Source organism: Oratosquilla oratoria, chromosome 12 (assembly GCF_046742065.1).
Source record: "Oratosquilla oratoria isolate Oo_2021 chromosome 12, ASM4674206v1, whole genome shotgun sequence".
NCBI classification, from domain to species: domain Eukaryota; kingdom Metazoa; phylum Arthropoda; class Malacostraca; order Stomatopoda; family Squillidae; genus Oratosquilla; species Oratosquilla oratoria.
Window position 1 is genome coordinate 32,446,092 of NC_134788.1, and position 13,352 is coordinate 32,459,443.

The 13,352-nt window shown below is 39.3% G+C and overlaps 1 protein-coding gene across 2 annotated transcripts in view; it reads left to right on the forward strand.

The window, feature by feature from the left end:
* The window catches only part of LOC143031278 (macrophage mannose receptor 1-like), a 46,311-nt gene extending 39,662 nt beyond the window's left edge, over nucleotides 1–6,649 (forward strand). For both annotated transcript variants that reach the window (XM_076194909.1, XM_076194910.1), the window contains exons 22-26: nucleotides 1,101–1,283; nucleotides 1,424–1,687; nucleotides 1,793–1,978; nucleotides 4,184–4,402; nucleotides 6,390–6,649. In XM_076194909.1, the coding sequence (XP_076051024.1) occupies nucleotides 1,101–1,283; nucleotides 1,424–1,687; nucleotides 1,793–1,978; nucleotides 4,184–4,402; nucleotides 6,390–6,634 (1,097 nt within the window). In that variant the 3' untranslated portion in view covers nucleotides 6,635–6,649. The remainder of the gene's footprint in view (nucleotides 1–1,100; nucleotides 1,284–1,423; nucleotides 1,688–1,792; nucleotides 1,979–4,183; nucleotides 4,403–6,389) is intronic.
* Nucleotides 6,650–13,352: the final 6,703 nt, after the last annotated feature.

A 13,352-nucleotide genomic window follows, 5' to 3' on the forward strand; every position in this document is an offset into this window, starting at 1 on the left:
GCCTTCCAATGGGGGGAGTTTGTGACGTTAAACCATGTCTTATAAAACATGCCTTAGTTTTTGGGGATAAGAATATCACCACCAAGTTCCCATGCACGTCATAAAAGGTGATAAACTGGGACAACGAAAGAACCAGGAATCCTCCTGTCTGTACTTTTCTCCTGGAAATGTTAAGAGAAAAGAAGGACTGGGAGAAAGACTCTGACTGGAATCCCAGTAATTGGGTATTTTACTGGACGAGAGCTTTTTTTGTTTTTGCTTTTTCAGTGCAAATTGTGTTTAAGACAACAGAAATTTCAGAGAATTTTTTGATATTCCTTAAGAGAGAATAAAAAAATGCGTTATTAGAATTAAGGATCTTCAGCAAAAGATCATCAGTACTGAAATTTCTGTCATCTTTAATATATGTACCTGTATATATATATATATATATTCACTTTGGTCTTTGGATCACGTGTTGGACTCTTGATCGACAGCTATTTCCCTCCCGGAAGAGATCTCAAAGCTCGTATGACCGATCTGCAGATAATGCTGTGACCTTACACACACACACACACACACACACACACACACACACACACACACACACACACACACACACACACACCCAACTCCCTGCCCATGAGAGTTGGAGTAACAACTCGAAGCGCAGAGATACTGAAATTATTTCAGCCCTGGGCAGGATATATATATATATATATATATGTATATGTATATGTATATGTATATGTATATGTATATGTTTATGTGTGTGTGTCTATTTACCTAGTTGTATTACACGGGAAGGGAGCTATGCTCGTGGTGACCCGTCTTTGTATCTTTCAGCATCAAGTTTTTTCTTAAAATCTTGAATAGTATTTGCACACACTGTTTCTTTATCTAAGTTATTCCATATATCCAGCACTGTGTGGGAAGCTATTCTTTTTCCGATCTCTTCTATAGTTATCCTTTTTGAGTTTCTTTTTGTGACCTCTTTTTCTTTTTCCATTGTGGGTGTGGGTGTGTGCACATTTGTGGATTTAGACATATGGACCTACCTTCGTTATGAAAACTTTGTATTGACATGCCTTATTTTATGACGTGAACATTTGCCCAAACAGGCAGAGCTTGTCCAGATGGTTGGCTTTATGCTGGAGGATCTTGTTTGCAAAAGTCAACGAGCAAACAGTCATGGGAAAATGCAAGGTTGACTTGCAATTCGAACAACTTCAACCTGGCAGTCCTGAATAGTCCGCAGCTGTGGGATGCATTCCAAAGAAGCATGGCTCACTCGGCCAAACCAGGTTGGTAGATTCTAAGACAGACGAGTGTAGATACTGAGAATAACTGAACATTTTCTGTCTTGATACTCAGTTTGATCTCTAAATCTAGTAAATGAAAAATCATTTGGTGTTTATTTTTCTAAATTCATTTTCTGTGTTAGATTATTCCTTCTGGATTGGCGCTTCTGACACACTTTCAACCCATAATGGAATATGGACATGGTTAAGTGGTGCACGCGTCAGTAATGCTGCGTGGATGCCTGCTAATCCATTTGAAGCTAACAGTCATTGTATGTACGTGGCAAGCAGCGGGAATTTCTTAATGGGTGACGATGGCTGTGCCAAAGCCATGCATTACATGTGCCAAAGGGAACCGAACTATTACGTTGATCAAGACGTCCCGATTAAAACTTCACAAAGCATTGGTAGGTTTACGTTAATGATTTTAATGAAAAATACTCAGATAAAAGAAGACTCATGGTCATGTATGTTTATATGCCTTAACTATTTTTGATGTATTTTATTTCAAGATTATATGACGGGATGTCCAAAAGGCTGGAACAGAATTGGCCGAGACTGTTATTACTTAGCTGACAAGGCTCACTATACCAATTGGAACAATGCTTACCAAACTTGCAACTCGTATCATGCGACTCTTGCAACTTTCCATAATACCTCCGAATTAGAAATGGTTAAAGAATACATTGATATAAAAGGTAAGTTTCTGCATGGAAACTTGTTCTTGTACCACAACGAACACCACAGTCAGATGAAAGAAAGAGTCAAGTAAGCGAAACTATATATTTCGATTGCTAACTGCAACCCTCTTCAGTAGCCACTACTGAAGAGGATTGAAGTTAGCATCTGAAATATATAGTTTTGCTTACTCGACTCTTTCTTTCGTCTGACTGCGGTGTTCGTTGTGATTTACAAATGTGTTACTACATTTCTCATCAGTGATTGTTCTTGTATGTAAAAACAACCACTACTGTATATTACAGCCTTGCGTGGATGAGGTTTTTATCATTATTTATTTATTTATTTTTTATCATTATTAGTATAGTGAAATATCACTCATCAACCACTACTGCATATTACAGCCTTGGTGGATGAGGTTTTTATCAATTTATTTTATTTATTTATTTTTAATTTTTGTTAGTACTGTATAGTGAAATACCACTCCCGTTATCCCACAAGACTCCAGTGTTTTATTGATTATTATTATTATCATTTATTTGTATATTTATTTTTTGAGTAACTTGAGCCAAGATAAGAGGGAGGGAGGAGGGTGGATGGGAGTGGAGTATGTGGGATGGAACGGGTGGGAGTGGTTTTTGTTTTCTGGCTGCCTCCCTTGCAAGGGGGAAAAAGCTTTTGGTAAATGTATGTATGTAACTCACTGATGGTCTGTTCTCTTTTTTTTTTTTCTCTCTCTCTCTCGGCTAGAGAGAAGTGATTAGTGGGACACAACAGGGTTTGGTACTGGTAACTCTAATGTTCTTATACATCAGTGACATGATGGGTGAAGTAAAAAGTTATACTTTCACTGATGGTGCTAAGACAACGAAAAGAGTGAAAAAAATAAATAAATAACGTAAACTGCTATGTATCTCCTATTTCCCAAAATGAATCTTAGCTTCAAATTCACATGTGGTTCCAACTTAGCCAGAAAAGGGTGCGAAATATTTAAAAACAAACCGGATTTTAGGAACCAGATGCCTATGCCATGTAGTCGCCCAAAGTCAAAAGTCGTAATTCCAATTCCACCCATTTCATCCCAGGGCTCCCACATGGGTGTGTGTGTGGGGGGGGGGGGGGGGGTGCATATGCCCTGGAGGGGGTGGCACATTTAGGGGGGGGGGGCACTTCTAGTCTGGACATGTTGCCGCCTGTAACAAGGCTGACAAAATAATTACTGTATAATAAAAAACAGGTCAAAGGAGCTCTGAATATTTTACCACAATATACGAATTTTACGTTACAATCAACAGAATATGAAATATTTCTCCCTTATTTCTGCAATAGGGACATTGAATAACATTTTAAAATCTGTTTAATTATTTTGCAAGCCAATAACTATAATAGGCAGTAAGGGATGGTGGTGGTGTGTGTGTGTGTGTGGGGGGGGGGGCATCACTGAGAACTCTGCCCCGTGGGAGCATTTAGGCATGTAAGGGCTCTGTTTCTTCTCCACCCACTCCACTCCCATCCACCCACTCCACTCCCATCCACTCCTCCCTCCCTCCCTCTCATCTAACCAAGGAGAAATACTATCACAAATACTGCTGTCGTATGTACCAATGACCTTCCCAAACCAAACCCAGAGCACACTGCCAAACCTTTTGCATATGCAGGTGACTTAGTAATGGAAGGGAGAAACATGGGTAGGTGCAGTAAAAATCCTTTTATCCGACCTTGGTGGGACCTACCCTAGATCGGATGTTTGGAAAACTCGGATGTTTGGACATACACTAACAGATTAAACAAATCACTGGTTTAGGACATTTTCACTTATTTGTGAGATAGAAGAGACATGGTAGAAATATTTCTGATGCATCTGAAGGATCCAAGAAGATACTGTAATGATTATCATTTATTTTCTATTTGTTTTGTTATCATTTGTCTGTTTGTTTATCATTATTTGCTTGATTCTCATTTTTTATTAGTTATATGTCAATGTATTATTATTCACTATTTACCAGTTTGTTTATTATTTGACTATATGCATTTATTTATGTATTTTATTCATTATTTACAGTATTACATTTTTTTATTTATTCATTTATTTATTATAATGATTCTTTTTTGCATCCGACCTAGATATGGACCAAAAGGTCTCCTGTCAGCATGCTCTGCCTTCGTAATCCTTTGTAAAAAAGTATTTGGTTTTTTTTTTTTTTTTTTTTTTTTTTTTTTTTCAGATAATGTATGGATTGGAGCAACGAACAGCTTGCCACACCTAAAGTACCATTGGGTTTGGATCAATAACGCCCTTGTTGACCACAGTTTTTGGACCAATGATCGACCAAAGGCCAAGACCTCACTTTATTGCATGGCTCTCTGGGCTTCCTCATCTCACCTACCAGTGGATGTTGCTTGCACTAACGTCTACTCCTTCCTCTGCCGAAAGGGAGTTGAAGGTTTGTAATAGCAAAGCTGGGTGCCTTCCACTGTAGTTTGGCTGTGGTTAGCACTCCCAAGCTATTAAAGCTTAAGAGACAGGTTCATACTGAAGTAAAAGTCCGGTAAGCCACAAAATATACTTACACAAAGGCTTTTTCCCCTTTACAAGGGAGGCAGCCAAAAAAAACAAAGGCATAAAAACCACTCCCACCCATTCCATCCCTAATGCACTCCACTCCCCTCCACCCTCTACCCTCCCTCTTATCTTGGCACCTCCTGGACATACTTAGCATCTCAAGGATATACTATACCAGCACCTATATTGCTTTAATAGTTTGGGAGTGCTAACTGCAGCCAAACAAAAGTGGAACACATCTAGGAACGCACCCAATTCTGTGTAATAGTAGTAAATATTGTCATAAGCTCTACTGGAAAGCTGCAATCTTTGGGCCCTTCCACAGATCGGTGTGTGTTATATTAGCGTGGGTCATTTTCCAGATGGTCACTGGATTAGAGATCTCTGTGTGTTATATTACCGTGGGGCATTTTCCAGATCACTGGATCAGAGATCTCTGTGTGTTATATTACCGTGGGGCATTTTCCAGATGATCACTGGATTAGAGATCTCTGTGTGTTATATTAGCGTGGGGCATTTTCCAGATGGTCACTGGATTAGAGATCTCTGTGTGTTATATTAGCATGGGGCATTTTCCAGATCGCTGGATTAGAGTAGCAGGATGGGGTTGTTACATTAATCACCAGTATTCAGCTCTCTTACATCTTACCTCTTACCAGTCTCCTGTTAAGCATTAAATCTTGTCAGTCATTCTGCCTTATGTAGCCCCTCCATCTGATCCTGTCCTCATATAGATGCTGGTGTTCGATGTCTTCAAGAGTCTCCCCCCCCCCCTCCCCTGGCTTCCACTGCTCTACTAACGTTGTCCCTCCACCTCACTCTGGGTCTTCCTACTGGTCTTGTTCCTTCAGGTCTCCACGCATTATATTTTCTTAGATATCTGTTGATGTTCATTCTTTTCATATGACCAAACCATCGAAGCTGTCCTTTCTCAATGAATTTAAGGATATTTTCCACTCCTAAGTCTTGTCTGATGTGAAAAAGTGGAGGAAATAGGGTTCAAGTTGGAGGTGGGGTTATTGATGAATTTTTGAAGATGAGCGGTGACAGGGAGACATGAAAGGAGCAATGCTTGTTGGGTTACATCTCCTGTTCTCCGAGTTTTATCATACCCAGCCACCTCAAATTCATGCACAGTTCCAAATTGATGAATATATATCCTTGATTTCCAACTATGATATTTAGATTTGAACTCATGCATTTTGTGTATTGACCTAGTCTCAAATTCATGTACAGTTCCAAATTGATATATATATCCTTGATTTCCAACTATGATATTTAGATTTGAACTTATGCATGTTGTGTATTTACCTAGCCTCAAATTCCTGTACAGTTCCAAATTGATATATATATATATCCTTGAATTCCAACTATGATTTTTAGATTTGAACTCATGTATTTTGTGTATTTACCTAGCCTCAAATTCACGTAGTTCCAAATTGATATATATATCCTTGATTTCCAACTATGATATATAGATTTGAACTCATGTATTTTGTGTATTTACCTAGCCTCAAATTCATGTACAGTTCCAAATTAATATATATCCTTGATTTCCAACTATAATATTTAGATTTGAACTCATGTATTTTATGTATTTACCTAGTTGTATTATATGGGAAGGGGAGCTATTCTTATGGTGACCTGTTTTTGTATCTCGCAAGATCAAGTTTGTTCTTAGATTCTTGTATTGTGTTTGCACACACTATTTCTTCATCCAATTTGTTCCATATATCTATCACTCTGTGTGGGAAGCTGTTCTTTTTCAGGCCTCTTCTATAGTTATCCTTTTTGAGTTTCATTGCATGTCCTCTTGTTTTTCCTCTGTCCGTCCCACTTTAATAAATGTATGTATGCATATCTTACAGAGCCCGCATGTCCAGATGGTTGGTTTTATGCCCAAGGATCCTGCTTCAGTATGTCAACGGCTAAGAAGAACTGGGACCAGGCAAATGAAACATGTGGACAGGCTGGAACAACTCTGGCATCCTTTTATGACAGAAATCAGTGGCACGTGTTCCAGAGTTCCTTGGCTCGGTCAGCGCATCTTGGTAAGGAGCCATACTTTGTTTTCTCTCCCTCCCTATCATTCCGCTGTACATTGGGCTCATGAGTCTCAAGTAGCAGAGTTTTGCAATTGACAAGTTCCAGTTTTACAGTTGTTGTCCAGTGAGATCCTTTGGAGCATTTCATGGTTACCTACAGACAAAATCCACATGAAATGTAAAAAAAAAAAAAAAATGGCTAAGATTTTTCTGCATAGCTGTATTAACCTCAACATGAGCATGCTTTATATATATATATATATATATATATATATATATATATATATATATATATATATATATATATATATATATATTATATATATATATATATATATATCACATGAAAACCACTGTTGGAGTAAAAATGACTGGAGACAGGAAATCTATATATTTGTATTGCAAACTGCCATCCTCTTCAGTAGATATTGAAGAGGATTCTCGATATACAAATTTTTGCACTGTGACCAGTCAGCTGGGAACACAACTTGGTTGTATAGTGAGGTATTCCTGTACAAGAGTCTCTTTGAAACAGAAGACTAATATAATGCAACTACATCTTTTCCAGCTGTAAGCTATTGGGTGGGTGCCAGGAATGATTTCCCTAAAACTTCTAAACAGTGGACATGGCTTCACAGTACCCCTGTTGATTACTCAGTATGGATACCAGCCAATCCATTTGAGGATAATAGCCACTGCATGTACCTAGATGGTGCCAGATGGTTCCACATTGGTGACTATGGCTGCATCAATGCTCTGAATTGCGTTTGTCAGAGACCCATTGCGTTTGTTAAGTAACGATAGAAAGCCAGAGATTACAGGTACAGTTTGTTGTTTTCATGCTCCTTGGTAATACATTGTATGACACTAGCAATTAATAAGTCAAATAAAATTGGGATTATGACCATGATTACATTACTTTTTCAGAGATGAAAGACTGTCCGTATGGATGGGAAAAAATTGGTTCGCAGTGCTACTTTTTAGCCGACAAGACTTGCTACACTGATTGGAACAGCGCATATCATGCTTGTCAAGCCTACCATGGATATTTAGCTACGTTCAAGAACCCAGCAGATATACAAGAAATAAGACAATTTCTCGATGGCAAAGGTGCTTAAGCAATCTTGTATGTAACTGATAGGCTACTTGACAGCATATTCTTGTGTCAATAATCCTATTTATGTACAGACATTTATGTGCCAACATTATGGAAACTCGCTGGCTGAGTAGTTTGGGGCGTCGTTACTTACAGTGAAGGTCGAGGGGACGATGGTTCGAACCCTGCCACTGGCAAGTTGAATCAAGGGCATGGCTCATTAAATTCCACACTATAAAGTCCTCTGTAGGGGGCACCGTCCTAACCTCCCAAAAGGGGGAAGTTTGTGATGTTAAACCATATCATCATTATCATGTATGAATATATATATATATATATTGTATTAATTTTTCAGATGTAAATGTATGGATTGGAGCAACCAATAGCTTAGCGCACTTGAAGTACCGCTGGACCTGGATCAATTATGCTTTGGTGGATGCTTCTGTGTGGCCAAGTAACAGACCAAGTGCCAAAACTTCTCTTTACTGCATGGCTTTATGGGCATCAAGTGGACATTTCCCGGCAGACATTGCTTGCACCCAGAAGTACGCATTCCTCTGCAGAGTGGGCGCTGAAGGTTTGTAACATCTTTGTTTATTTTCATATCACCTTTCCTAACCTTGTTCTGGATGTGCTCTGTCTTGTGACACTAGTTCTGATTCAGGGCAATAGGTGAGATGCAGGGATGACCTGTCATCCAGGAGGAACCAAGATGAGAGGGAGGGAAGGGGTGGATGGAAGTGGAGTATACAGGGGATGGAATGGGTGGGAATGATTTTATGTCTTTGTTTTTTGGCTACCTCCCTTGTACATACATACATATACCACAGCTTTTTCCTCCTTGCAAGGGGGGTAACCAAAAAGAAAAAGGTATAAAATCATTCCCACCCATTCCATCCCTGAATACACTCCACACCCCTCCATCCTCCCTCTTATCTTAGCACCTCCTGAATGACGGGTCATCCCTGCACCTTGTCCACTGCCCTGGGTCAGAAGCAGTGTTGCAAGACACAGCACATCCACAGCAAGGCCGCTTCATTAAATCAGCGACCCCCCCTCTCCGTCCCCTCATTGCATAAAAGGAGAGGACGGGGAGAAATCCCTTCGGGCTGCGTCAAATTTTGCTCACACATACTACCTCACCCCCCATCCACCTGCCCTTGTAAGGGCGAAAAAGCCCTTGAAGTATAGATATGTAGGCTATGTATGCAAGTTCCATTCATAAAAAGTGTTGCTTAACTTCCTGACCCAAAGACTTGCTGAAAAGTCAATTGGTTGGTTGATTGCCCCAGGTCTCTTTTGCTAACTGTCAGGGACCACCCTCAGTCTGGCCCACATGTCACTCATTTACCTAGTTGTTGTATTTTACGGGAAGGGGAGCTATTCTTGTGTCCCGTGTCCCGTTTTAGCTAGACTGTTTTTAAAAATATTTGTATCATTTTTGCACACACCACATTCTTATACTTACCTAGTTGTATTTTACGGGAAGGGGAGCTATGCTCGTGGTGTCCCGTCTCCATATCTCGTTTTATCTAGACTGTTTTTGAATTCGTGTATCATTTTTGCACGCACCACATTCTCATCTAATCTGTTCCAAACATCTATTAAACTCATGATAGGTATGTTGTGTTGTTGTCTGGATAGGATGAGAATAGGACACTGCAGGATGAAGTGTTCAATGTCTTTCCATGTAGTGATTGCATCTGGAATCATTTGAATTTATGGTCAGGCAGATTCTATGGACTTGGTCATGCTTATGCAACTCTTGAGTTTCTAGGGGGTGGTTTCTCAGTGAGGTTTTATGTCTGAAGGAATTTGATGGGTGCTGTGAAAGGATTCCCAGCAGTCTACCAGATGCTAAAATTTGATATAAAAAATAGACCACTGCAATCTCCCACTTCCACCTTAGGGGCTAGCATCATGCAAAATAGTTTTGAATACAATTTTTTTTTTTTTTTTTTTTTTTTTTTTAGAAGATTGAATCGACAAAATTGTTTTGTTTCCTAGATCTTATGTTTGATTACACTCATCCTTATGTTCTGAATGGTGCAATATTTATTGACAAAAATTATTTCTATCATTGTTTCACCTAGAATCTGCATACTGTAATGCTTACAATTTTATATTTTGTCAACTATCATGTATTATTTATTCATAATGTTTTTTAACTTCATGACCCAAGACCTTGCTCAATAGCTTAGAGCACATATTTATTCTATTCATTTATGTATTTATTTATTTCCTATTAACTTATTTTTAGTGAAGGTTGAATTGCCATAAATATCTTATTACCCAGACCTTGTGCTTTATTTGTTCCCTTCATAAGTAATGAATAGTACAACATTTATTGACAAAAATTATTTTCTCTCTACACACACACACACATGCACACACTACCCAGAGATTGGCAAATAATGAACTCTGAGCTCACTGGCATAGGGTGGTGTCTGGTTGTCTCGACAGAGACTGCAGCAGATCTGAGGTGAATACACACACACACATGTATATATATATATATATATATATATAATTTTTTTTTTTTTTTTTTTTTTTTTTTTTTTTTGTGACAGTTGCATGCAGGATTCGAACCCGCTGTACTCGGCCATCCGTAATTTACGTAATTTACGGATGGCCGAGTACAGCGGTTTCGAATCCTGCATACAACTGTCAAAAAAAAAAAAAAAAATTATCGGTTTGATGTCGCTGCTATTAGTGAATTACTCTCATAATATATATTAAATATATATATATATATATATATATATAGGTGAGGTGGTAAAATGAAAAGTTAAGGCTAGAGTAGTGAGTTTATTCAGAGCCAGATGTTTTGACCTTGACAGTCTTCCTCCGTGGGCTGAAAACAGGAGAAGAAACAAAATTTGTCAACAGCTTTTGTTTCTTCCTGTTTTCAGCCCACATAGGAAGACCGTAAAGGTCGAAACGTTTGGCTCTGAATAAACTCACTACTCTAACCTTAACTTTTCATTTTGCCACCTCACCTCTATATCTGTCAAACTTTACTTATATACATACATACTGTATATATATACATATATATATATATACATATACATATATATATATATGAGTGGTAGGGTGGTGAGTTTAAACGCCAAGAATCCGTTGAAGTTTTATTTCTGACGTTTCGTCCAACTAGGACTTCTTCAGAGTGTACACAAATAGAACAATGACAACTTATATACCCGCACAGCTCACCCCGCCACCCCCGTTCCCCCCTCGGTCAATGTTGCTGCCATCTCTCTTTCGTCTTGCCTCATGGATGATTAGTCCGCTTGCTATCCTCGCCAAGCTTGACGAAACCGTCCCGATGGTTGCTGCATGGGAGTGAGGTAATGTATGCTGCCTCAATTGTCCTCCTTTCCTTTCCTATCGAGTCCAGTATGGAGCACCTCTGTTTTTTCCCAATCCGGCAAGTGGCCAAATTTGTCGATGTGTACCACTAAAGAGTTAGACGTCCGGTGGGCTTTGATGTCATTCTTGTGCTCAGTTGTCCGCTTGTGAATTCCTCTGCTAGTTTCGCCATAGTAACTAGCGGGGCAGGTTTTACAAGGAATTCTATAAATTAAACTGTTGTCTTCGTTTTCTATTTTGTTTCTATTTTTATTTCTCACAACGTGGCCGATTTTTTAACCCCCGTGCCGAATGCCAGTTTCAGGCCTGCCTTGGTGAGATTTTGTTCCATGACGTTTGAGTACTTGGAGTTGGGAACGGACAGATACCCACGGTTCTCATCATTAGCCTCTTTTCCTTTGACACCCCCCTATTTTCTTATTTGTAATGCCTTTTCCTTATTTCTATATAAAAAGCCTGCTGGGTAATATAATTTTTATTGAAAATATTAAAAATGCAATTAATTTCCTGCGGGAGATATTCCTCACTACATATCCTAAATGCTCTCAGGAAAAAGCCTATAACGATTCCACTTTTTATTTTGTTGTGGTGTGCGGCTAAGAAGTGCACGATGTCGTTTTTGTTTGTGCATTTTTCTGTGGACTGAAAATGCTGTCTTGTTACCCACGTCTCCATACTACTGTGTCCTAGAAAGGCCAGATGGTTTATCTTCCTCACGTTCCATTGTGAATTTGATGTCACGTACTATCTTGTTTAACTCTTGTAACTTAACATCCAAATCAGTATCTGCGGGTGCGACGACGAGTACATCATCCACATACCGCATCCAGGTGGAGTCTTGGCCCATTATTCCTAAGAAATTGTCTTTCTCTAGTACCCTCCATGTACAGAGAGGCTAACACGGCACTGAGAGGACTTCCCCATAGCAAGCCCACGACACTGAATATATTCTTCGTTGTTGAAGATTAGAGGACCAAATTTTAATACAAAGGGAAATTAAGTTTTAAATAATCCTTCTTACCTACAGGCAAATCCTCGTCTTTTACGTCCTTGACTAACCCTCCTCAGCAGCTTTTAATGCCCCCGTCAATAGAAACATTCGTAAAAAGGCTGGTTACATCATAACGAAACCATGGTCTTATCTGATAGATCTACGTCCTTCAACCTGTCGATCAGGTCACTTGAGTTTTTAAGGTGGGCTTTGCTCAATGATCCTAATCTGGCAGACAAGGGTTTGGCCAGGTATCGGGCCAATTTGTGTGGGCACTGCGGAGCCCCGGATATGATAGGCCTCATGGGAATGTTGGGTTTGTGCGTTTTTTGGTATGTCCACGCATACTGGGTGGTCTAGGGATTTTCTTCCAGTAACCCCACGATATTCTTGCCTCTGTTTGATTTCATGAGTATACTCCTAGCTTCTTTCTTGAATTTTTTCCCCCCTTCCCTTGTCGCGTAACCTATGGGTTTCTTAACATATGTTGTAGTGTCCGCTTAGGAGCTCTAACATTTTATCGTGGTAGTCAACTTTATTCAAGATGACGATTGCTCCCCCCTTATCAGCACTCGTGATAACCAGATATTTCATTATTTCCTAAGTCTTCTAAGGCAACTCTATATCTTCTCGGTATGGCGTAATTGTTTGATGTCGCTAGCGCATGAAAACAAGTAATAAAGCCTTGTTTAAAGCCTTTTTCTATGTCACTGTCCTCCCATCTGTAGTTTTTAGTCACATAATCCGTAAAACTATTTTTGCTAACACCGATATCAAACTTGAAACCTAGAGAAAGGGCTTGTTTCTCTGTGTCTGTTAAGACATGGTCAGACAAATTCATTATGAGGTCTTCTCTCACTGTTCTATTCCATTCACTCGAATTACAGAGGCTAGTCAGTTTTTCTTCTAATCTATCACTTTGCACTGAATGTTCACGTTCTAATTTGCGTAGTAGAAAAGGTGGTAAACTTACATTGTTCAAGGTGTTTCTGAGTTCATCTATTGTGTTGCGTAATTCCTCACAAGCTTCTGATAAGTACAACCTTGCGCACTCACACTAAATGGGATTCCTTTCTTCCTGAGTTGTTTGGGTGACCTCTTGTCGGTAGAACTTGCTCCTCTAATGCAGTTTTTTCAAGAATCTGCAGCGAAGAATACAGCTGTCAATTCTCCTACGTGTACGAACTCCATCCAAACAGACAAGGGAAGGGGACAAGGGAAGGGGAAAAATTCAAGAAAGAAGCTAGGAGTATACTCATGAAATCAAACAGAGGCAAGAAATTATGTGGGTTACTGGAAGAAAAATCCTAGACCACCCCAGTTATGC